Below are 20,552 nucleotides of genomic sequence, written 5' to 3'. Positions count from 1 at the left end.
CCGACGACACCCGCTGCGAGCACAGGACAAGAAGTGCTGTGACTGACGTGCGGGCCCTCGGGCTCCCCGGTGGCCCTAGCCTCCCTGGACCCTTGGCCCGGGGCAGCCCCTCCATCTGTTGTCCAGGACGCGGCCCTTCTGGGGAGCGCTGTTCCTCACTCTGCAGCCCGTCCCGCATGTCAGGTGTGTCTGCGTGTGCTCATTAGACTGAGGTGAGGCACTCCGGGGAAGACAACGGCAGAAGCAATGCCGCCTTCTCAGGGCATCGGTTGGGGCAGGCGCTGTGGGGAGCGGGCAGTCAGGCAGCCACGCTGAGAAGCCTCAGCTGCTTGCCAAGTGCCTCGCGAGGCGCCCTCCAGACCAGGCAAACCTGTTCCACGTCACGCTGCCCACCAGCCTCAGGACCACCGACGCCCCTTCCTTCCATGTGGGTTGGGACCCGGAGGAGGGGTGTCCCTTCCTGCACTGATACGTTTACCCCATTCATTATTTCCATCAACGGGGGCTCCTGGGTAGGAACTGATTCTGCAGCCAAAGCCCACAACAGTCCTTCCTTCTTCTGCTCCACTGGTCCCCGATCGGGCCACTGGGAGCTCCATCGCATGTCCTCTCGACAAGCCCATCATGGTTCCAGCAATTCCTTACTTTCTGACACAAGAGGGTCCAGGCTCACCTGGACCTTCCTGCCCCTGGGTCCTCCTGCTGGAGAGAGGCTCAGATCCGTGCTGCCAGGGGTCACTGCCCCTGGTCCCTTGGTGCCCAGAGCGAGGGGACGTCCGTACGAACACGCGCGCACGCATACACACTTACACGTCTGCTTCTCTACCCGCTGCCCTGGCAGATGTCCGAGAGCCAGGATCCCACAGCCCCGGCTCTCATCACCCACAGCACAGCTCCAGCTTTTTCCACCTTAAAATTCACAGCCTCAGAACCACTGTCCACATGAAGAACAAACATACTAACCAGGGTACAAATCTCGTCTTTTTGTTTCTAGCTTTAATCAAAACACTATTTTCCAAAGCTACCTGGACAAGTCCCGTCCCACCGGCCCCTCTGCCGTGGGCAGAGTCAGCGTTTGCGACACGGCTGGGCTCGGGGTCACTGCCGCTGTCCCACGTGGCCCCCCCACGTCCCGGTTTATCTTTTGAGCACAGAAAATAAGAACATGGCTCCGAGTCAGAAGCACTCAGAGAGCTGCCCCCCACTCCACACCTGTCGGCAACCATCCTCACTGGTTTCCAGTTTGCCTTCCGTAGTTTCTTGCTGCTCAGGCACGCGGGTGTTGTGCTGGTTCCTTCTCTCTCTCTCACCACGACGTTCTCTGGGCCCTGGTTCCCTCTCAGAGCCCGCTCACGGTGAGCCACCCTGGGGCAGCGCGGGGCGCTCTGTTCTCTCTCCCCCAGTCCTTCCTGTGGCCGCCCAGGGCCCCGTCTCTAAATGCTTTCCAACTGCAGACAATGCTGCGATAAATAACCTTGTGTGTGTGTGACGCTGCACTGTTGGAAAACACAAAATATTTTCGTGCCTCACTTTGCTGATAGAAACCACGGCTTTTCATAAACTAGCTAAAAATATGGAAACCACCTGCAGAACAATTAGAAGCACAGACAGAGAGCCGATGCTGAACAGTGACAAACCACAGATGAAGCCCTTGGTGCTGGGGAGCCCCGTGGAGATGGGACCAGCCTCAGAGGGACCATCAGGGAGGGCCTGACCTAGTATGGCCATCACCGTAGGACCGAGGCAGAGGGACGTCAACACAGAGAACTGGACACGGCCGAGGAGCAGACCACGAGGGTTTCCCGGAGCCTGGCCTGGGTTGCCAGGCAGAAGAAGGGGGGGATCAGGGCCGGCTGTCCCCACCAGCGGGGACACACCTGGATCCTCCCAGCACTGGCCACACTGGGACAAAAGCCAGCTGACTGGGGGGGTCGGGGAAGGCAGTCCACAGGGCAAGTCCGGGGGCTCTGCTGTGGTTCTGAGCCCACACGACAAGGCGCCCTAGAAACGCCATCGCGGGGTCTGCACCCCCAGGAGGTCTGTCCTGACAGCGCCCTGGGCAGCTCTCAGCGGGAACGCGCTGCCCCGACCACGTTTGGCCGGGAAGCAGGGATGGCTGCCGTCTCGGGGGCTTCCTCGGAGTAAAAGCACTGGAGGCTACTGTGCACATCGATCGACGGGGGGACGTTCTGTTTCTCAGTTACAGCAAATGAGTTCTTAAAATTAAACCATCTAGTTTAACAAGTATCGTCTGATCCAAATCAGAAAATGCCCCTGGACTAGAAAGATACGTGGTGTTTGTGCATCAGCAAAAAAAAATCAAGAAGTCAGAAAAATCAAAAGCCAGGCTGCTTCCCACTTCCAAGTTTATCCTCAAAAAGAAAGAAAAAAAGAAAGAAAAGGCACGTATATTTATGAGTACAAAGAGAAACGCATTTGCTAGGAAACGTTTTCCTGATAATCTCTGTCTACATGACAGACCACAATTCGTGAACATTTATCACTTTTGCACCGAAAAGACACGCAGAACCCGTGATGTGAATCCAGCGTCTCACAGGAACCTGCGGTGTCCACTCACTAGGCGGACGTCATCCGGCACCTCACCTTCCCGGGAGCCCCATCGCACACCTGAACTTAAAGATAAAACCTAACACTCCTGGGGGAAAATGGGATCTAAAAGGGACAACGGTTTTCCAGAATCCCTTTGGGAGTTTCAGAAGACGAGCCATCTCCCAGCCACGAGGCGCATCGATCAGGGAGGGGTGTATGTCTTTATTTCGAGTGGCACCTCGCGGGCGTCACCAAAGCCCCTTCCTGAGCCACGGTACCTACAAGCAAGCTGCTGGGGCGGCAGGTCATCGGACAACCCACACAGCCCTGCGGGCTTCTTCCCATCACGGTTCCGATTTTGTCTCTGACTTTCCATCTATCAAATCTCCAAATCCCAGTTTTTCCAGGGGTTCTGGTACCATCAGCTGCCTGAAAGGAAAAGTGAGAGCTGTCAGGGTGGCCGGGAGGACAAGCCCTGTCCACGCGGGGCCGAGGTAGGCCCTGGGCACCCGCCACCATCTCACCCCCAACCACTCCGTCCTGGGAACAGACCCCGAGCGGTACCCTTAGCCCTGCACCCCCGAGGGGCAGGAAGCAGCCGAGGCCGGGACAGAGGAGCCCCGCCGTGCTCCCGGCCACACCTCCCTCGTCATGTGGCCCCGGAACTCGCGGGGCCGGCCGCCTAGACAGCCAGCAGGAGACCAGAGGCAGAGCGCGTTGAGGTGCAGGGGTGAAGGAGAGCCTGGCAGCTCCGGGGTGCAGTCCCTCCATTCCTGCCCCCTTTACCTGCCCCCGATTGCCATGCGCACGAAACCCAGTGGCCCAGCAACAGTCCTTAAGACGATGTCCCCAGAATCGCAAACCCCAGGTGGCACAATCTAACCTGGCAGCAGATTAAACCAACTGTACAGTGATGGGATGCACAAGACACTCCTTAAACCCAAAACAGGCAAATAATGATAAACCTTCCCACACCTTTGCCAAAAGAGTACAACTGGCCGACAGCTCTTACAACTGACTGTCAGCTCCACTGCGGTCGGCAGGACCACGACTCCCAAAGGACACCCTATTCCCTAGAGCTTGTGAGTGCGACCTTACACGGGAGGGGGGTTAAGGCTGAAGATGAAAATAACGTCAATCAGCCAGTCTGGAGATGAGACCACCGTGGATTATCCAGGTGGACCCAACCTAATCCCATGAATCCTTAAAATTAGAGAAACTTTGCTGGCTCTGGTCAGAGAGAAAAAATGTAAAGAGGAGAGAGGAGGGACCGGATGCAGCTCTGTGGAACGTGAGGGTGGAGAAAGGGGCCTCAGGCTGAGGACATGGCGTCGCTGGGAGCTGGAACAGGCCAGGAGACGGCGCCTCCAGAGGGAACCTGCCCGCACCTGGGTCGGGCAGAGGGCTTTCCCAGGACCATGTGCTCTACCCTCTGGCACCCGGTCAGGAGGCCCGGCCTCAGGCGGGAACCGGACCTGAGGTCGGGGATCACACGTGTGTTTGCTGGGTCTCTGCCGACAGTGCAACCTCAATTTTAACAGTTGCTGCTGTGAGAAAACGTGCCCCCACCTAAGTCGCAGACACGTCCACTTCAGGCTGACGCCCTGTCCTCACGAGTCCTCGTGAGGCGACTTGCAAACCCTACCACGGTCTGGTTTTTAAAACGACACACGTGAAGTAGGTAGGGGCAAAATAAGGTTTGGAATGTCGGCAGAAAGGAAAAAAGAGGAGGAGAAAAGAGGCTTTAAAAAGGGTGATGGATGAGGGCAAAATGGGAAAAACCTTGATCCTGAATCTGGGTGATGGTTATGGAGATCTAGACGATCCTCTGCTTCTGTACGTTTGAGGATTTTCATTGAAAACAAACTGAAAGTCTCCAGTCAAAATAAATGACCAAGTCAGAAACACATACATCCCCGTACATTCATCCAAACGTCGCCTGACCAACCAGTGAAGCCACTTGAATCGTGGGACCCACAGAGCGGCCGGCCGCGTCCCTGTCTCCCCACGTCCTCAGCGGCCCAGAGAGGATGGTGCCCAAAAGCTGCGCTGGGTGAGGGGCCACCACATGGAGGCGCGGGCAGCTCCCTCCCAAGGGCAAATGGGGAAAAGAGGGCGCTTCTGCTGGCCCTGCCTGGAAGCCCTGGTCAGGCAGCAGGAGCTGCTCTGGGACCCAACCAGCCAAACCCTCCGAGCAACCTCACGCAGGAGCTGCTGGGCCGCGTGCTGGCCCAGGGATGACTGACCCAGGGACGGTGACCCGAGCTTCGGGGAGGCGGGCGACCTGCTCACACCCTCACACAGGGCGGAGACCAGCTCCAAACTCAGTCTCGGAGGCGTGGCCACACCAAGAAGAAACTCAAGGAGTTCAGGTGTTTTGAAGACGCATCAATTTGAAAGAGAGTGACTGGAACGTGCAGATCCGACTGATGCGCTACTCGCTACTCGGGGCCGGGGCCGGCCCGTCGTCAGATGCCAGCGCCGCGAGCCTGCGCGACTCAGGAAGCCACCTGAGGGTCCGTCCCCCTCAAAGGCCCCAGTGTCCCCGACAGCCCTCAACACACCGGGGCCTGAGAAGCACAGCAGATCTTGCCTGGGGCGGAATGTCTGAGTTTGTTAAGGGAAAATGAAAATGAGGCTCAGCTTTATGTCAACCTGTCTTCAGACAAGGCCTCTGATGACTCGACTCCTTAGTGAACTAACGAAGGGTTCAAAAGACAGAAATAAAAGTTCCCACCCAAGGACGTAATTGTACGTTACACACTTTCCCCGTGAAGGTTTACAATAGTACTTATTATAAGGAAAATCTCAACAGATCAGTTAAGAGCGTTCTTGTTTTCTTCAAAGGTGACATCCAGTAAATTCTGATTAAGGCAGGAAGAATCACTCGTCGCTCATCGTTTCTTACGGGGCCCACTGTCTCGCCTGTCACGCTGCAAACAGCTCTGAGCCGACGTGCAACAAAATAACAGAGCACATACTTTTATGTTCCAAGAAAAATATTTAAAGGAATAAGCTGTGTACCCACAAATCTTCAAATCTTTCGACTCAGTCAGCATTTTTATGATGTGCGATTCTGAAAGCTGAATGACATGTCAGTAGCCCCCAAATTTGGGAAGAAAATACTCGGAGGAGGGCAATCATGTCCAATGCTATCACGGGAGAAAAGGTTCCCGTGATTTTGCTAAACGACTTGGAGTACAACTGAATCTCTGAAAAGCCTCAACTTCGCGGGCAAGCAGCCCTACAGTTCCGAAACACAAGCTGAACTGAGGCCTCTGGGAATCAACATTTTAGCCAGAGACGCGGGAGGGGGGAGAAGCCATAAATAACCGTTGGCATGTACTTGCCTCTCCATCCTGCACTCCAGATACTCTTTTGACTCGTTTCTGCACACAGCATTTTCGAAATTGTTGTCCCGGAGACACTTCATGAATCTCTCTTTAAAGCTTTTACATTCCCCTGTAACAAACAGAAAAGCGTTTCCTTCTTAAAGTGAAAACATCACAGGCCCGCCCCGCAGCCTTACTGGCAGAACCCCTCCTCCCCTTTTGAAAACTGGTTTCCTCCCGAAACACGCTGGAAACAGACTGGAAAAAGCAAATGTACCAAGTGGGAAAGCAAGTACAGGAGAAGGAGGGCATCCAGGCGGCGGCGCCGGGCAGCACCCCTCCTCCCCCTTTGAAAACTGGTTTCCTCCCAAACACGCTGGAAACAGACTGGAAAAAGCAAATGTACCAAGTGGGAAAGCAAGTACAGGAGAAGGAGGGCATCCAGGCGCCGGCGCCGGGCAGCTCACGCGGGATTCTCCCGACGTTGCCGCGTGTGTCTAACATTTCTCAGTAAAATGCTGGCACACGAAAAATCCATCCATAAACCTATCTCCGAAGCCTTGGTTTCCACGTAGTTTGCGACGATCAGGAGCGTCCTTCGCTCTCGCGCGAGACACCTGTTTAACCCCGCGGGCCTCACACCCGCGAAGGACCCTGTCAACGCAACGTCGGCCCCAGACTGGAGGCCGGGACTCCGCGTCCCCTCCCCGGTTCCGAGGGCCCAGCCCTGTCCGGCGCCCACCCTCGGGCCGCGGCGGGAGGCCCTGAGCCGGGACCGGACGCGGCCGGGCCGAACCCAGCCTCAGCGGCCCCGCCCGCACCGCGAGCAGACGCCAGTGCCTCCCCGGCCGCGCGGCTCCAACGAGCCGGCCCACAGCTGCGCCGGTCCGGCCGGGGAGCCCCGACCGGCCCCGCTCACCGAAGTGATCCAGCGGGAAGCTGCCCTTGTCCGGGGGCCGCGGCTGGAAGCTCTTGGACCCGAAGTTCATGGCCGTCGACATGATGGCGGCGGCCGGAGTCTCCAAGAGCGACGCGCGCTGTACGCAGGACGGCCGGCCGAGCGCCGAGCAGGCCCCCGCAGGAGCGCCGATCACGTCGAGCGGCGAGCCACCCCTGGTCGCTTGGCCCCGCCCCTCGCCCTATAGGGCCCGCCCTCACCACCAGGGCCCCACCCCCGGGCTCTAAAAGGCCCGGACCCTCCGCCAATTGCTCTGCGGGACCCTATGACCCTAAGGGCAACCCAGCGGCAGAGGGTCCAGCCGTCACCCCCTCACGATGAGGAAATGGAAGTTCAGAGACGTTCAGCAACTTGCCCAAGGACACACAGCAGACTTGCACGGTCCTGCAGGCTGTGCCTATGGGTCTCTGTATCCCCGAGAGTCTGCAGGGGCTTCTCCCCACTGGGCACCAGGGCCTAATCCTGGTGCTTGCCTGGTGAGAAGGAAGGAGCGTTAGCTTCCTGCGGCTGCCGTAACAAAGTGCACACTCTGGGCGGCTTAGAACAACAGAAATTCTCTCACAGTTCTGGGGGCCAGTCGTCTGAGATTGGAGCGTCCACTCCTGGCCTCTCCCATCCCTGCTGGTGGGTTGCTGGCTTGTGGATGCATCACCCTATCTCTGCCTCATCACGTGGCAGCTCCCTGTGTGTCACTGTCCAAATCTCCTCCTTTTATGAGGACGCACTTGTATTGGGTTAGGGCCCACCCCGATGACCTCACCTTAACTAATTACATCAGCAAGGACCCTGTTCCCGGAAAGTTCACATTCTAAGGTAGGGGGAGCTAGGACTTCAACATATGAATTTGGGGACACAATTCAACAGATAAGAGAGTAAAAATGCATCATAAACAGGAAAGCCCCTGGTGGTCATTTATTATTGTTGTTATGACAACAGTAACAACAGGGAAAGCGCCCAGTGGGGACCCCAGCTCTCCCCAGCCGAGCCCCTCCCAGCCCTGCACCCTGGGCAGAGCCTCTGGCTTTCATCTGGGTGACGGGGAAAGTGGGCGGCTGCCCGCCCAGCACATCCTGTTGTCTGTGATTCTGCCCTGAGCTCCAATCCCCACCTGCATAACAGTCACTGGCACCCACCGTGTGCCAGGCCCCAGACGTAAGCACAGAGGGGCCTTAGCATCACAGAGTCACCACTGGCCCCTCTGGACAAGCTTTCCTCCCCCCAGGCCCTGCCCCTTGTAATGTCAGGAGCTTGCCAGCCAGTCCCAGCAGCCCCTCCCCCACAGGCCTGCCCCCTTCCAGGGCTGACTTGGGTGCCCCCTCCTCCAGAAGGCATCTGCTTGCCTCCACCCACTTGAAGCCCGCCCCCCCCCACCCGTGGTGCCCTCCACCGGATCTCTGTGCCTGAGGCTGGATTCTCTGTCCAGAGCCAGCACAGAGCTCCACCAAACGTTTGTGGGCCGACAACAGGGGTCTGCAGGGAGAGCCCATCCCGTTGTCTGGGCCTTGGTCGACCTGGGGCTCTGGGCCCACTTAAAACTACAAAAGGAAGATTGTACCTGTTCCTGCCGTATTAACAACCAACCGTTCACACCGCTGGGGCCAGGGGCCGCACACTGGGTTATTCATTAATATGTTTCCAGGGCTGGTGAACAATGGAAGCTTTTATTACCCAGCAAGTAGCACTTTTCCACTTGACTAGATCGTACCACTTAGCAGTAAAAGGAACAGCCCATCCCCACCAGGACTGCCCGTACCTCTCTGTCTGGCAGCCCTGAGGGACCACTGAAGCACCAGAGGCCCAGTGACCTGGAGGTGACGGCCAGCTTTTGACTGACATGTCTGTACCTGACAAGCGGTTATTGCTTTGTAGGAGATGTTTAGCAGTGCACAGATTTGAAAATTGGGGAAGGAGCTAATGTTTTTGGAACCCCTCTTACGCGCCGGGCTGTTTCGTGTGGGGTCACGGGGCCGGGAACAGTGCCCAGAACACAGTAGGTGTTCTGTTAATATTTTTTGAAGAGGGAATCCGCTGGCGGTCCAGTGGTTAAGACTCCGCGCTTCCACTGCAGGGGGCGCAGTTTCGATCCCCGGCAGGGAAACTCAGATCCCACACGCTATGTGGTGCGGCCAATCAATCAATCAATCTATAAAAATAAAAAAATATTTTTGTAGAATGAGCATAGTTGGGCTGGTATTATTACCCTCATGTCACACGTAGAGACGCAGAGAAGCCAAGCCCCTTGGCTTGAGGTCAAGAGACGCCACCGAAATGAGAAGCCCGTGCACCGCAACGAAGAGTAGCCCCTGCTCGCCACAACTAGAGAAAGCCTGTGCGCACAGCAAGGAAGACCCAACGCAGCCTAAATAAATAAATAAATAAAATTAATTTATTTAAAAAAAAATGTTACACAGCATTGCCTCCGCCGTGGTCACAAGCTCCCACCCAAATTCAAGGGCAGGGCCCCTGCTCTCCACGGGCGGAGGGCAAGTTATATGAAGAACTTATGGGCTGGGTGCTGTCATTGCAACATGCCGTCTGCCTCAGCTAACAAGTGGATGGAAGCGCTGAGTGTGGAGCCAGGTGTGTGCAACTCCAGACCCCTCTAGGGAACACCCTGAACCTCGGGTGTCAAGGCCAGGTGTGACCTAAGCCCCAGTAGGAGCCTGGCGACCCCTGGCGAGCGGGGGGCCTGGCCAATCAGGTCTGACCAGAACAATCCCCAGGCTTCTGCCTGAGCACCAGGACAGAGCCAGTGGAACTGCACACTGGACTGCGGCTAGGAGGACGCGAGCCTGGGCGGCCGGCTGTCGTCTGGCCACCGTGACTCGCCCCAGAGTGCAGCCAGCAGACCCAAGAGCAAGGAGAATTCATCCAAATCCTAATAACATCATCTGGTCCCTGGATCTACCCTTGCCTGAAACGAAGAGCTGATCTTCCCACTTTAACACATTCTGCTGTCAAAGTGTCATTTTCAAAAGGCTTTCAGCCAAACATATACCGAGCACGTGTCAGAATTTTATCTCACCCGTTAACAAGGTGAACGAGTCTAGATGGCAAGGCTGGTTCAAAGAAGAATGTCAAACCCTGACGGATCCACGTGCAGTCAGAGAAGGAGCTCCGGAACGAGGCTGCTGAGCTGGGCTCAGGAGGTAACGTCTACCATTGATGTCAGGTTAATGTCTTAACAGGACAATAAAGCCACAACCTTGCTTATCTTCTCCGCCAGACAGAAGTCACCTGCATGTTTATGGGGGAAAATAACCTGCACATTTCCTATTTTCCGCAAGGTAACCTCCAGCTTCGTGGCACCTGGGCCTGGTCGATAATAAATGGCAAGTCAGAGAAAGCAACCCTCCCGGGCCGAGCGACACCCGGCAGGCTGGTTAGACAGTGACCCCGTGAAGGGACACACGTCACCCATTTGCCTCGTTTCTGCGAGTGGGGTAATTTTCTGAACTCTGCTTCCACGGTCTCCTGGGGCTGCCCTAACAGGACCACAGCCTAGGGGGCTGCAAACACCATCAACTCACACCCTGTCAGCTCTGGAGGCTGGTGTCGCAGGGTCATCTCCCAACGGCGGCTCCAGCGGAGGGGGGGTCCTTCCTGCCCCTTTCAGCTTCTGGGGCTCCCACGCTCCTTGGCTTGTGGCTGTGGCCCGCACCTCTGCCTCCGTCACTGCGCGAGGGGCAGGATGACCTCTCTAAAGACCCTCCCTCCAAACAAGGTCCTATTCTGAGGCTCTGGGTTGGTGTGAATGTCGGGGGGATGCCCTTCGACCCAGTGCCCTGCTCCAGCCGCTTCGGGGTTTCTTCCCTATGAAGAGTCCCAGCAGGCACAGAACCCTTGGGTTCAGGTGATGCAATGCAGAGGCAGGGGGCCCTTCTGGACTCCAGGGTGTGGGCGCCACCTCAAAGTTCAGGGGTCACGAGCTTGAAAAATCACTCTTGTTGCCGAGAAAAGGGACCGGCTGGCCTGGAGCAGAGCTCAGGAGACCCCCCCAGCATTTGGTGTCAGATATCGGGGGGCAGGAAATGAAGGCGCGGCGGTGACCAGGGACACCCGGAGGAGGCGGCTCCTCCTGAGGCCCTGCAGACGCGGGGGCAGGAGGGGCCTCACCTGGGGTGTGGGGCATCGCGGGTGCAGCTGCTTCCCCGGGTGGGAACGTTGCCAGATCTGACGAGAAGCAGCCCTTGGCTCGGGTAGCGCTGCCAGGAAGTTATCTTACAGCAGCCGGGCAGTTGTGCACAGGGACGGGCACACAGGTCTTTTTACTTTATTTTTTATAAATTTATTTACTTTTGGCTGCGTTGGATCTTCGTTGCTGTGTGTGGGCTTTTCTCTAGTTGCGGCGAGCAGGGCCTGCTCTTCGTTGTGGCGCGCGGGCTTCTCATTGCAGTGGCTTCTCCCGTTGAAGAGCATGGGCTCCAGGCGCGCGGGCTTCAGTAGTTGTAGCACGCGGGCTCAGTAGCTGTGGCACATGGGCTTAGTTGCTCCGCAGCATGTGGGATCTTCCTGGCCCAGGGTTCGAACCCGTGCCCCCTGCATTGGCAGGTGGATTCTTAACCACTGCGCCACCACGGAAGCCCCACACAGGCATTTTTAGCAGGAGGTTCGTAAGGGCCTGAGACGGACTGACGGACAGGCAGGCCCAGCCCGACGAGGCAGCAGTTACACAGTGGGAAGGAGGCCCCCGCTCAGTCCTGGCTACATCGTTACCATAAAAATAAAATGCAGAGACTTTGGCTGATGGAGATGTTCACTGTCCTGAATGTGGCGAAGGGTCCCGGGGTGTCTACGCATCTCAGCTCATTCAATCGTATATTTTTACATGCGCCGTTTACCGTACGTGAATAAACCTGTAAAAAAACAAAGCGTGTACACGACAGGGTGCATCTCTGAAGGATGCACGAGGAAGTGGTACATCGGGGAGGGTGCTCACCTTGCTGAGGGACTTGCTGGACTTCCGGATTCTTTGCTGGTGTGTGTCTATCACCTACTGGAATAGACAAATATCCCAACTAATACCTACATTCATCAGAGTCTGTGTGGGAGGTTGTAGTGGCTTCACTGGTGGCCCCACAAGAGATGTACCCGCCTGGCCTAGGCCGGTGTCACAAAGGGAAGGGTCTCCAGATGAGGCCATCCTGGATCAGGGCCGGCCGAGGGGCGCCAGCAGTCCTCTGGACCTGGGAGACGAGCACCCCGCCTCTCCCCGAGGAACCAGCCCTGCCCACACCCACCGCGCAGCTGAGGACACTTTCCTGCTGTCCAAACGCCCAGTTTGCTGCGGCCCCTGGACCTCATGCAGGCGGAGCCTGTGACACGGGTCGCTGGGAGGCTGGCAGGACCCTTTCCGAGGGCTGGGCGGGGGCGAGGGGGGCGAGGGGGGCGGGTGGGCGCAGCAGCTCTCTCTAGGAGTTTGTCTGCGAAAGGAGTGGAGCGTGAGGGAGGGATTTTATTATTGTCATTGTTGTTATTTCAGGGTGTGGGGCGGGGAGAAGGCGCTAGGTGAGCTGAGGAAAGGCGGCAGGGGGCTGGCGGTGCCGGAGAGGTGCCCGCAGGCCCTGCCGGCGCCACCCCCCGCCTGTGGGGACTGCCAGGCTCGGGGCCCCGGGACGCTGCAGACAGAGCAGCGCGGGCGCCCCAGGGGACGGGCCCCGGAAAGCTCGGACTGGACCCTTTGAGAACCGTCCACCTCCCCTGTCCCAGACTCTTCTAGAACCTTGCTCCTCCCCCATCCATTCCCCCTTACCTTGGCTCCCCTCCTCCAAGAGTGACCCCAAGGCTAGGTCACAGGTCATAGATATCGGCTGTGGTCTCTGTCTGTCGGATACTCACTCTTGAAGCCTAAAAACACAAGTCCTCCCCCAGCCCCCCACCGGGTTCCAGAGGCTCGAGCCAGCTCCCCGCCCCGCCGGCCTCCCTCCTCCCCGGGGCCCCTGTGGTTCCCCCAGGATAATCTCCTGCCCTGTAGTTGGAGGACGACACCAGCAGCCCCAGTCCATCTTCCACCGAATCACTTCCCTGGGACCCGACGCACTCACATCCTGGGGCCTCACTGCCGACCCCCCTGCTCCGCCCCGCCCGTGACCTTCCCCCGCTGCGCACCCCGTGCTGGATGGGATGCCTCCCAGCTGAGCCTGCTTCTGGGTGACCCCGCCAGCCTGTCGGGGGCTGGACACGTCCTCCCCAGCGGCACCGTCCGACTGTGGGGGCCGCCTGCTCCTCGAGGCCCCCCACAGGGACCCTGCGTCCATCTCCAGCGCCTCGGCCACACTGCCCTCCCACCACGAGCGTCCTTCCCGCTCGGTCACCCGGGCGGGGCTCCCGTGGCCATGACCCGGGCCTTCCCAGCGCCCCTTCCAGCTCAGACCTCCAGGCTCTGCACAGGCTGTTCTTCTGCGAGAATGCCCTTCCTCCTGTGACCCACCTCTCCAGCTCCGACACCCAAGGCACTTCCCGTGGCAAAGTCGCTGCCACACGGGGAGGGCCCTTTTAGGATCCCTGCGCCACCCGTTTCTGTAGCCCTAGCTCCCGGCCGAGCCTGGTACGCGCAGGCACTCAGTAAATGCACACAGGACTAATTAAGTGAACTGTCCTGGGCGTACAGGAGCCCCAGCCTATGCACCCAGTAGGGGCCTTGGTACCAGCCGCTCAGCCCAAATGATCCGGAGACCTAGCAGTCAGAGAGGGGTCCTCCCTCACTGCAGCTCCACGGCTGTGTATCTGGACGGTCTGCCTGTGAGGTAGTGAGCACCCGGTCACGGGAGGTGTGCAAATCGGGGCTCAGAGCGGGTAAGGGCCCTCAGGCTGCCTTGGCTCTGGGGTTTGTGTAGGGGTACGCATGGTGCCCCAGGAGACAGGCCCCGGGGTGAGGGGCCCAGGGGCGTGGATGTGGTTCCCGCAGCCTCGTGTTGGGGGAGGCCCAGAGCAGGCCCAGCCATTTCAGGTGCCAACAGCCCTCCCACCCCTCAGAGCTCGTTTCCCAAACAGCACCTCCTCCCCTCCCAGCTGGGCCACCAGGGTTTAGCAGGCCACAGTGCAGCCCAGACGGGCGGGGGCTCGCCCAGCCCTGCCTGAGGGGTGGGCCCCTCTGAGCGACCCACCGCCTCGTCCCGGCGCGGCCAGGGCCTCCTGCCTGGGTGACAGTGCTCGAAAAGCCACCAAGGAGCAGACCGCCACTCGGGCGAGCTCTCCGCCGGGGCCTCTGAAGTCCCAGGATTCGAGGCGTTTGCTGCGCAGACCTCGTGGGCCGCTCCACTCCTGGTGTCCCCCCCGGCTCCAGGCAGAGAGGAGCTGGGCGAACACAGGTGGTGGTGGGTTTGGAAGAGGCCAAGGAGCCCTTCAGGGGGAGGCTCAGAGCCTGGGGAGGACGGGGCCCAAGGCCCCTGAGCCCTGGTTCTGACGGGGAGACCGGGCAGGGGCCGAGACCTGTGGGGAGCAGACTGGCCGCCATGCTGTGCGCTCCCCAGCAAGGCGGAGCCCCCAGACGGCCCCGGCCCCACCAGCCCCCGCCACAGACTCGACCTAACATACCACGCACGCCTGTGGCTTTAAGCCGCCTGGCTGTCCCCTGCAAACTGCTCATTCCACATTCTTGGGGTGGTGGGGTGGTGGGGTGGGTGGGGCTCCCAGGGTGGGTGGGGCTCCCGGGACGCATATAAGGCACAGGGCGGCCGGGAGGGGAGCTGGGGCCTCGCCACCGCCGTCCTCATGGCCCTGCTGCTCCTGGGGCTCTGGGGGCTCCTCCGCACCTGCACCCACACCCCCTCCCCGGCCCCCCGCTGGCCCCCGGGGCCGTGCCCGCTGCCCCTCGTCAGGCCTACATTTGCTGCGTGTGGCACAGCAGGACCAGTCGCTGATGGAGGCGGGTCAGGGCAGGCACGTGCTCGGCTGGGCTCTGCGCCTGGGCCCCTGCCGGCCCTGAAGGCACCCCAGCCCCAATTTCCAGGACCCCCGTGGGGTGGGAGGTCCGTGCCCAGGGGACACAGGAGGCCCAAGTGCCCGCGTCGCCTCGGGGAAGAGAAAGACATTCCACCCCACAGGGAAACGGATGGGCGGACCAAGGAGCAGGGGGCCAGAAGTGGCAGGCCCGGAGGGCTCATTGGAGAAGGCAGCTTCTGATGAGTGCCTGCAGGAGGACCAGGTTTGGGGGGGCCTCGTGGGACGCCTGCTGGGTGTGGCTCCTCCCACTGGGGCTGGAGGCTGAACACCCTCGCCCACCTCGAGCTGGCTGACCCGCTGAAGCAGAGGCACAGGCCTGGCCCCGCCCTCGGGGATCACCCAGCCCACTGCCCCCTCCACTGAGCTCCAGCTCCCATGATCACTTGGCTGGGGTGCCTCCAGGACCCAACCACGAGGCTGCCTCGTGGCCCCCAGGCCCTGCAGGCGGGTGGGGAGCCGCGATGACCCGTGAAGTCAGCCTGCAGGCACCAGGGTTCTCAGGCCCTGTGCCCAGTGCCGGGCCCTGGAGGCCACTGTCTGCACGGCGGTGGCAGAGCGGGCAGTGGCCAGGAGTGGCGGGCCCTGCTGCCTCCGTGTGATCCACGGCAACTCACTTCCCACCCCCAGGCCTGTTTCCCCATCTGTAAAGTGGGGAGACAACAGCCCTCCCGTCCCAGGCAGGGGTGCCGGGAGGACAGAAGGGAGGGGCCCACACAGAGGCCCAGGGGCCTCCCTGAGTCCTCCACATATGGTGGGCGGGGCCTGAGGGGCTCCCAGGGGAGCTGGGGGTGGGGCCGCAGGCTGATCCCTGCCTGTCCCCACAGCTCGCGGAACAGTACGGGCCGGTGTTCGCTGTCCATCTGGGGCGCCAGAAGACGACGGTGCTGACCGGCTACGAGGCGGTGAGGGAGGCCCTGGTGGGCACCGGACAGGAGCTGGCCGGCCGGCCCCCCATCGCCATCTTCCAGCTCATCCAGGGAGGTGGGGGTAGGTGTGTGGCGGGGTGAGGGGGCTTCCGCCAGGCAGAGAGGGGCCAAGGAGAAGGGTCGGTCCCCCTACCTGCGGCAGCTGGCAGAGCGCTCCCAGTGTGGCCCAGGGGGAGCGCCAGGGTGTCCACGCGGCAAGCTGGGCCCCCCGGGGACCAGGGAACACCAGAAAGGGCTGGGCCAGCCGAGGCCAGCTCCAGGGGCCAGACTTGGGGGAGGGAGTGAGGCCCCAGCCAGGCCCCCACCCCGTCGGTCAGCCCCCCGTTGCTCCCTCCTGCATCACCCGGGCCGCTCACGGGGGTGTCCGGCCCGCAGGCGTCTTCTTCTCCTCCGGGGAGTGCTGGAGGGCCACCCGCCAGCTCACCGTGCGCACCCTCCGCGGCCTGGGCGTGGGGAGGGCGCCCATGGCCGACAAGGTCCTGCAGGAGCTGAGGTGCCTCACGGCGCAGCTAGACAGCTACGGAGGTGAGTGGGGGCCAGCATGCCCCCTTCCCGGGGGCCCCTCAGCTCTAAGGCCTCTCTCCGCCCCCAGGCCGGCCCTTCCTGCTGGCCCTGCTCGGCTGGGCTCCCTCCAACATCACCTTCATGCTCCTCTTTGGCCAGCGGTTCGACTACCGGGATCCCGTGTTCGTGTCCCTGCTGGGCCTCATCGACGAGGTCATGGTCCTCTTGGGGACGCCCGGCCTGCAGGTGAGAGGTCGCTGCTCCCCGCTTGCTGGGTGGGGGCAGGGAGAGCCGAGCTGCCGCCTCAGGAAGCAGCACAGCAGGCCCCAGGCGCGCTTCCACCAGCCACGCGACCCCAGGCCAGTCCCCCGTGCTCCTGGGAAACGAGGGGCAGGGGTCCTCGCCGCCTCCTCCACACCTTCCGTCAGCAATAGAGGCATCTGCTCAGAGGTGCAGGTGGGACCCGGGCATTTCTTCCCCGGATATGGGGCTCGATGTCCCCCAGGCCCCCAGCCCTTGAACCGGGGGTCCTCCCTCAGCCTCAGGAATCACAGGGATCCATCCTGGCTCTCAGAACCCCCAAGACTACGCCATTTCACTTTCCAGAAGGTAACTGTTGTCATCTGTAGCCCCCGTTACCAGTTTTAACCATAACGTGCTCAGGCACGCACGTTGAGGCAGGGTACGCACGTATGCTGGCACGTGGCTCACGTGTACTTTTCAGCCCCGTCTCTCCAGGACCCGAGCCCGTGAGCGTGGGGCGGGCACTCATGGCTTGGGTCCTGATTCTAAGTCATCCCTTGCGGCTGGAGGAGGCTCGGACGGGCAGGAAGATGTGGCCTCCGCCCGAGAGTAGCCTGGCCGAGTCCCGCCAGGGAGCCCCAGGAGGATGGAGGCCAGAGGGTCGGGGGCTCCAGGGAGACAGAATGTTCCGTGGCCTCCTGTGCCTGTGCCCCGTGTGATGGCTCGCATTCTGGGGGACACGGCGGTGCGAGTGTAGTCAGAGGGCGGCTGACAACCATGTCAGACAGGCTGTGCCGTGAGCCCCGTTTCACGACGTCGTGAGCTGAAACTCTGAAGTTTGCAAGTCCCCGTTTTTCTAATGACCCAGCACATTCAAAGTTACTTCCACAGCGGCAGCCCTCGCCCTTCTCCGTCTTCCCCGCTTTGGTGGGTGGGGGAACGGGGGGGCCATGATGGCAGGCTCCTGCTGTGACTTGCACGGACCCCCAGTGGTGTTACCTGTCAAGCGGCCCCTCCTTCCTGCACTCAGGTAGACTTCATCAGAGCCCCTGCGGCTGCTGGTCCCACTGGGAGGGTGAGAGAGGGGCCCCGTGAGCAGGGAGCAGGTGCCCCCTTGTGGCACCTCTACCTGGGGTCTGGGGCTGCGCCAGGGGACCCCGGACAGGTGAGCACAGCTGCTGGAGCACGGATCCGCCCCTCACCAGGTGGGGCTGTGGCGCCTGTGCCCTCACCCCCCAACCACGCCGTCTTGCCCCCTGCCCCCAGGTGTTCAACATCTACCCTTGGCTCGGGGCCCTCCTCCAGCTGCACCGGCCCGTCCTGCGGAAGGTGGAGGCGGTGCGGGCCATCCTGAGGAACCTCCTGGAGGCACGGCGGCCCCCCGCGCCTGGGCGAGGGCCCGTGCGGAGCTACCTGGACGCCCTGATCCAGCAGGGCCAGGTGTGGGCAAAACCCACCCCACCACCCAGGAGACCTGGGGGGCCTGCCGGGGCCCCACCCAGGAGGAGAGGGGCTGGGGAGGCAGCCATGCTGGCCCCACGCCATACTGCTCCACCTCCTGGTGGGGGGCCTGCTGGGGCCCCCCCCAGGAGGAGAGGGGCTGGGGAGGGAGCCATGCTGGCCCCACGCCATACTGTTCCACCTCCTGGTGCGGAGCCTCTCTAAGCCTCAGTCTCCCCATCTGTGAAATGGGGCGGTTGTAAGGCCGCGGGGAACCCAGAATGCCGTAGGTGCTCGGTGGATCCTGGCGCTATCCTTCCCGCCAGGCCTCTGTCTTCTATGCCTTTTTTGAGCCTGGGGCTGGGGGGGGGGGTCCATGGAGCCAGCCTCCAGCTGAGCCCAGCCCCACCCACCTCTGCAGGGGAAAGACCCCGAGGGCCTGTTTGCCGAGGCCAACGGGGTGGCCCGTGCCCTGGACATGGTCATGGCTGGCACGGAGACCACGTCCGCCACGCTGCAGTGGGCCGCCCTCCTGATGGGCAAGCACCCGGCGTGCAGGGTGAGCCCGTGAGCCCGTTCCCGCAGGGCCCAGGACCGAGGGGCAGAGGCTCCCCGGGACGCTGGCGCCCACCCTCTTGCCCGCAGGCCGGGTGCAGGAGGATCCGGACCGAGTGCTGGGGCCCGGGCGGCCCCCCCGGCTGGAGGACCAGCGCTCCCTGCCCTACACCAACGCCGTGCTGCATGAGGTCCAGTGCTTCATCACCCTCCTGCCCCACGTGCCGCGGTGCACAGCCTCCGACACCCAGCTGGGCGGCTACCTGCTCCCCAAGGTGGGAGGGCCAGGCCCCCCACCCCGGACCTGTTCCTCTCGTTCACGGCAGATGGGGCTGGGGGTCTCAGGGACTCAGGTGCCTGATGCCAGGGCTCCCCATAGGAGGCAGGAGACGGGTGGTTCATCGGGGGGCAGCCCTCGGCCGCACAGCCCCTCACAGCAGACCCAGGGCCACACCACAGGGGTCCCCTGGGGCTAAGCACGAACCCCCAGCAGATCCCTGCCAGGCCCCGCCCCGCCTTCCCACCCCCCTCAGGGCCCCCTCCCTGTGCTCCCCGCCTGGGGCCGCCTGGGTGGACGGGGCGTCCATCTGCCCACCTGCCGCCCCTCACAGGGAACGCCTGTGGTGCCCCTCCTGAGCTCCGTGCTCCTGGACAAGACGCAGTGGGAGACCCCCCCGCCAGTTCAACCCGGGCCACTTCCTGGACGCCGACGGGCGCTTCGTGAAGCGGGCGGCTTTCCTGCCTTTTTCTGCAGGTACCACAGCCCCGCGGGCGGCGGCCTGGTCCCCGGGGCCTCGAGAGCTCAGGGTCCCAAGCCCGCAGGGCTCCCCCCACCCCGCCACGGCCTCCAGCACCCACCCTGCACCCTGCGTCCCCCGCAGGCTGCCGCATCTGCGTCGGGGAGAGCCTAGCCAGGTCGCAGCTGTTCCTGCTGTTCTCAGGTCTCCTGCAGAGGTACCGCCTGCTGTCCCCACCAGGCCTCAGCACCGCCACCCTGGGCACCATGCCCGCCCTGGCCTTTACCACGCGGCCGCAGGCCCAGGCCCTGTGTGCGGTGCCCAGGCTGCAGGGGCGCTGACCACGAGAGGCCTGGCCTGACTATGGGACAAAGTCCCAGGGCCGGGGAGGGTCTGAGTCACTCCCAGCTTGGGGTGCTCGGCAGGTGATGGAGACAGGACGGAAGGACGGATGGCTCCCCCCACTGGGCTCTCTGCCGTGGCCACCACAGGCTGCGTATCCCAACCCCGGCCTGAGAGCCCCACCCAGGCCTGACCCCGTTCTGCCTCTCCCAGGCCCTACACCACAGGGCAGAGCTGGGTTCCCTCCTCCCTCCATCCCTACACCCTAGGACATCGCTGCTGCCTGTCTGCACCTGGGCCCCCTGCAGACCCTCCAGGGCGCCCCCCCACGGGTGCAGCAGATCCTCACAGGCCTCCCCGCAGCTCCCCGCTGCTCCCTCCTGCATCCCCCTCCACACTGTCCCCATCTGGTTCCCCAGCAGGGCCAGTGTCGCCAGATAACACCTGCCAGGCACAGAGGTGCCACCCACCTGCAGCTGGGGATGCAGGCAGATGGCAGGGGCTGCTGGGCCCCGGGATGACGTCCACCCAGAGGCCAGCCTCAGACCAGCGTTCCCGCTTGCTCTGTGCCGTGCCCGGCCCTGCCCCGGGTCCAGCGGGTTGCCTGCAGACCCCACCCCGTTCTCAGGGGTCCTGGGCACCGTGCTCAGGCAGCACTCTGCCCCTGGAGCCAGGCCCCTGAGCCCTGGGGCCACCACAGAGACGCCCTTAGCAGAAGACAAGCTAGTTGAGGGGCAGCAGCCACCCAGAGGGCGACGGCGGGACTCAGGTGGGAAGGATGAGTAGGAGTTTGCAGGGAGGCCGCCTCCACAAGCCTCTTCTCTGGTCCACCCTGACCCCCCACTCCTCTTCCACATCTGCCCCCAGACCCTCCCCATGAACCGGCTCCTTGTGTCTGCGTGGAGGTCACCTCTCCGAGGAAGAGCACAGAGGGGCCAGCTGGCGGTGGGTGGAGGGCCGGGCCCGGGACGTGGCAGGAGGCTAGCGATGCTGGCGGATTCTGCACAAGGTGCTGAGATCA

The 20,552-nt window shown here is 61.8% G+C and overlaps 2 protein-coding genes and 1 long non-coding RNA gene across 4 annotated transcripts; 1 reads left to right on the top strand and 2 right to left on the bottom strand.

Annotated features, from left to right (window-relative positions):
• Window positions 1-2,757: 2,757 nt before the first annotated feature.
• On the bottom strand, window positions 2,758-6,942 carry COX19 (cytochrome c oxidase assembly factor COX19). The gene is made up of 3 exons (XM_060032583.1): window positions 6,802-6,942; window positions 5,897-6,012; window positions 2,758-2,975 (listed from the first exon to the last, which is right to left on the bottom strand). Exons 1-3 carry the CDS (start codon window positions 6,881-6,883, stop codon window positions 2,895-2,897), a joined length of 279 nt encoding a protein of 92 aa, XP_059888566.1. The 5' UTR covers window positions 6,884-6,942; the 3' UTR covers window positions 2,758-2,894.
• Window positions 6,943-9,263: 2,321 nt separating this feature from the next.
• On the bottom strand, window positions 9,264-12,052 carry LOC132438916 (uncharacterized). Of its 2 annotated transcripts, XR_011246733.1 has the most exons (5): window positions 11,936-12,052; window positions 11,780-11,836; window positions 11,557-11,696; window positions 10,957-11,379; window positions 9,264-10,077 (listed from the first exon to the last, which is right to left on the bottom strand). It is a non-coding gene; the product is annotated as an uncharacterized lncRNA (long non-coding RNA). The 2 variants fall into 2 exon arrangements; XR_009522243.2 differs by having other exon boundaries at window positions 10,957-11,696.
• Window positions 12,053-13,684: 1,632 nt separating this feature from the next.
• On the top strand, window positions 13,685-19,530 carry CYP2W1 (cytochrome P450 family 2 subfamily W member 1). The gene is given in 12 exon segments (XM_060031029.1): window positions 13,685-13,711; window positions 14,512-14,657; window positions 14,659-14,707; window positions 15,609-15,771; window positions 16,086-16,235; window positions 16,303-16,460; window positions 17,724-17,897; window positions 18,319-18,455; window positions 18,541-18,727; window positions 19,064-19,123; window positions 19,125-19,206; window positions 19,334-19,530. Coding segments are annotated over 12 exon segments (1,530 nt in total).
• The last annotated feature ends 1,022 nt before the right edge of the window (window positions 19,531-20,552 follow it).

This window comes from Delphinus delphis, chromosome 15, assembly GCF_949987515.2.
Source record: "Delphinus delphis chromosome 15, mDelDel1.2, whole genome shotgun sequence".
NCBI classification, from domain to species: domain Eukaryota; kingdom Metazoa; phylum Chordata; class Mammalia; order Artiodactyla; family Delphinidae; genus Delphinus; species Delphinus delphis.
This window is presented reverse-complemented; position numbering and strand designations above follow the sequence as displayed.

Coding starts and splice junctions, on each gene's coding strand:
- COX19 (XM_060032583.1), bottom strand. CDS start 6,883: ATGTCGACGGCCATGAACTTCGGGTCCAAGAGCTTCCAGCCGCGGCCC. Junction 6,013..6,801: donor CTTCCCGCTGGATCACTTCG/GTGAGCGGGGCC, acceptor TGTTTGTTACAG/GGGAATGTAAAAGCTTTAAA. Junction 2,976..5,896: donor AGTGCAGGATGGAGAGGCAA/GTACATGCCAAC, acceptor CCTTTCAGGCAG/CTGATGGTACCAGAACCCCT.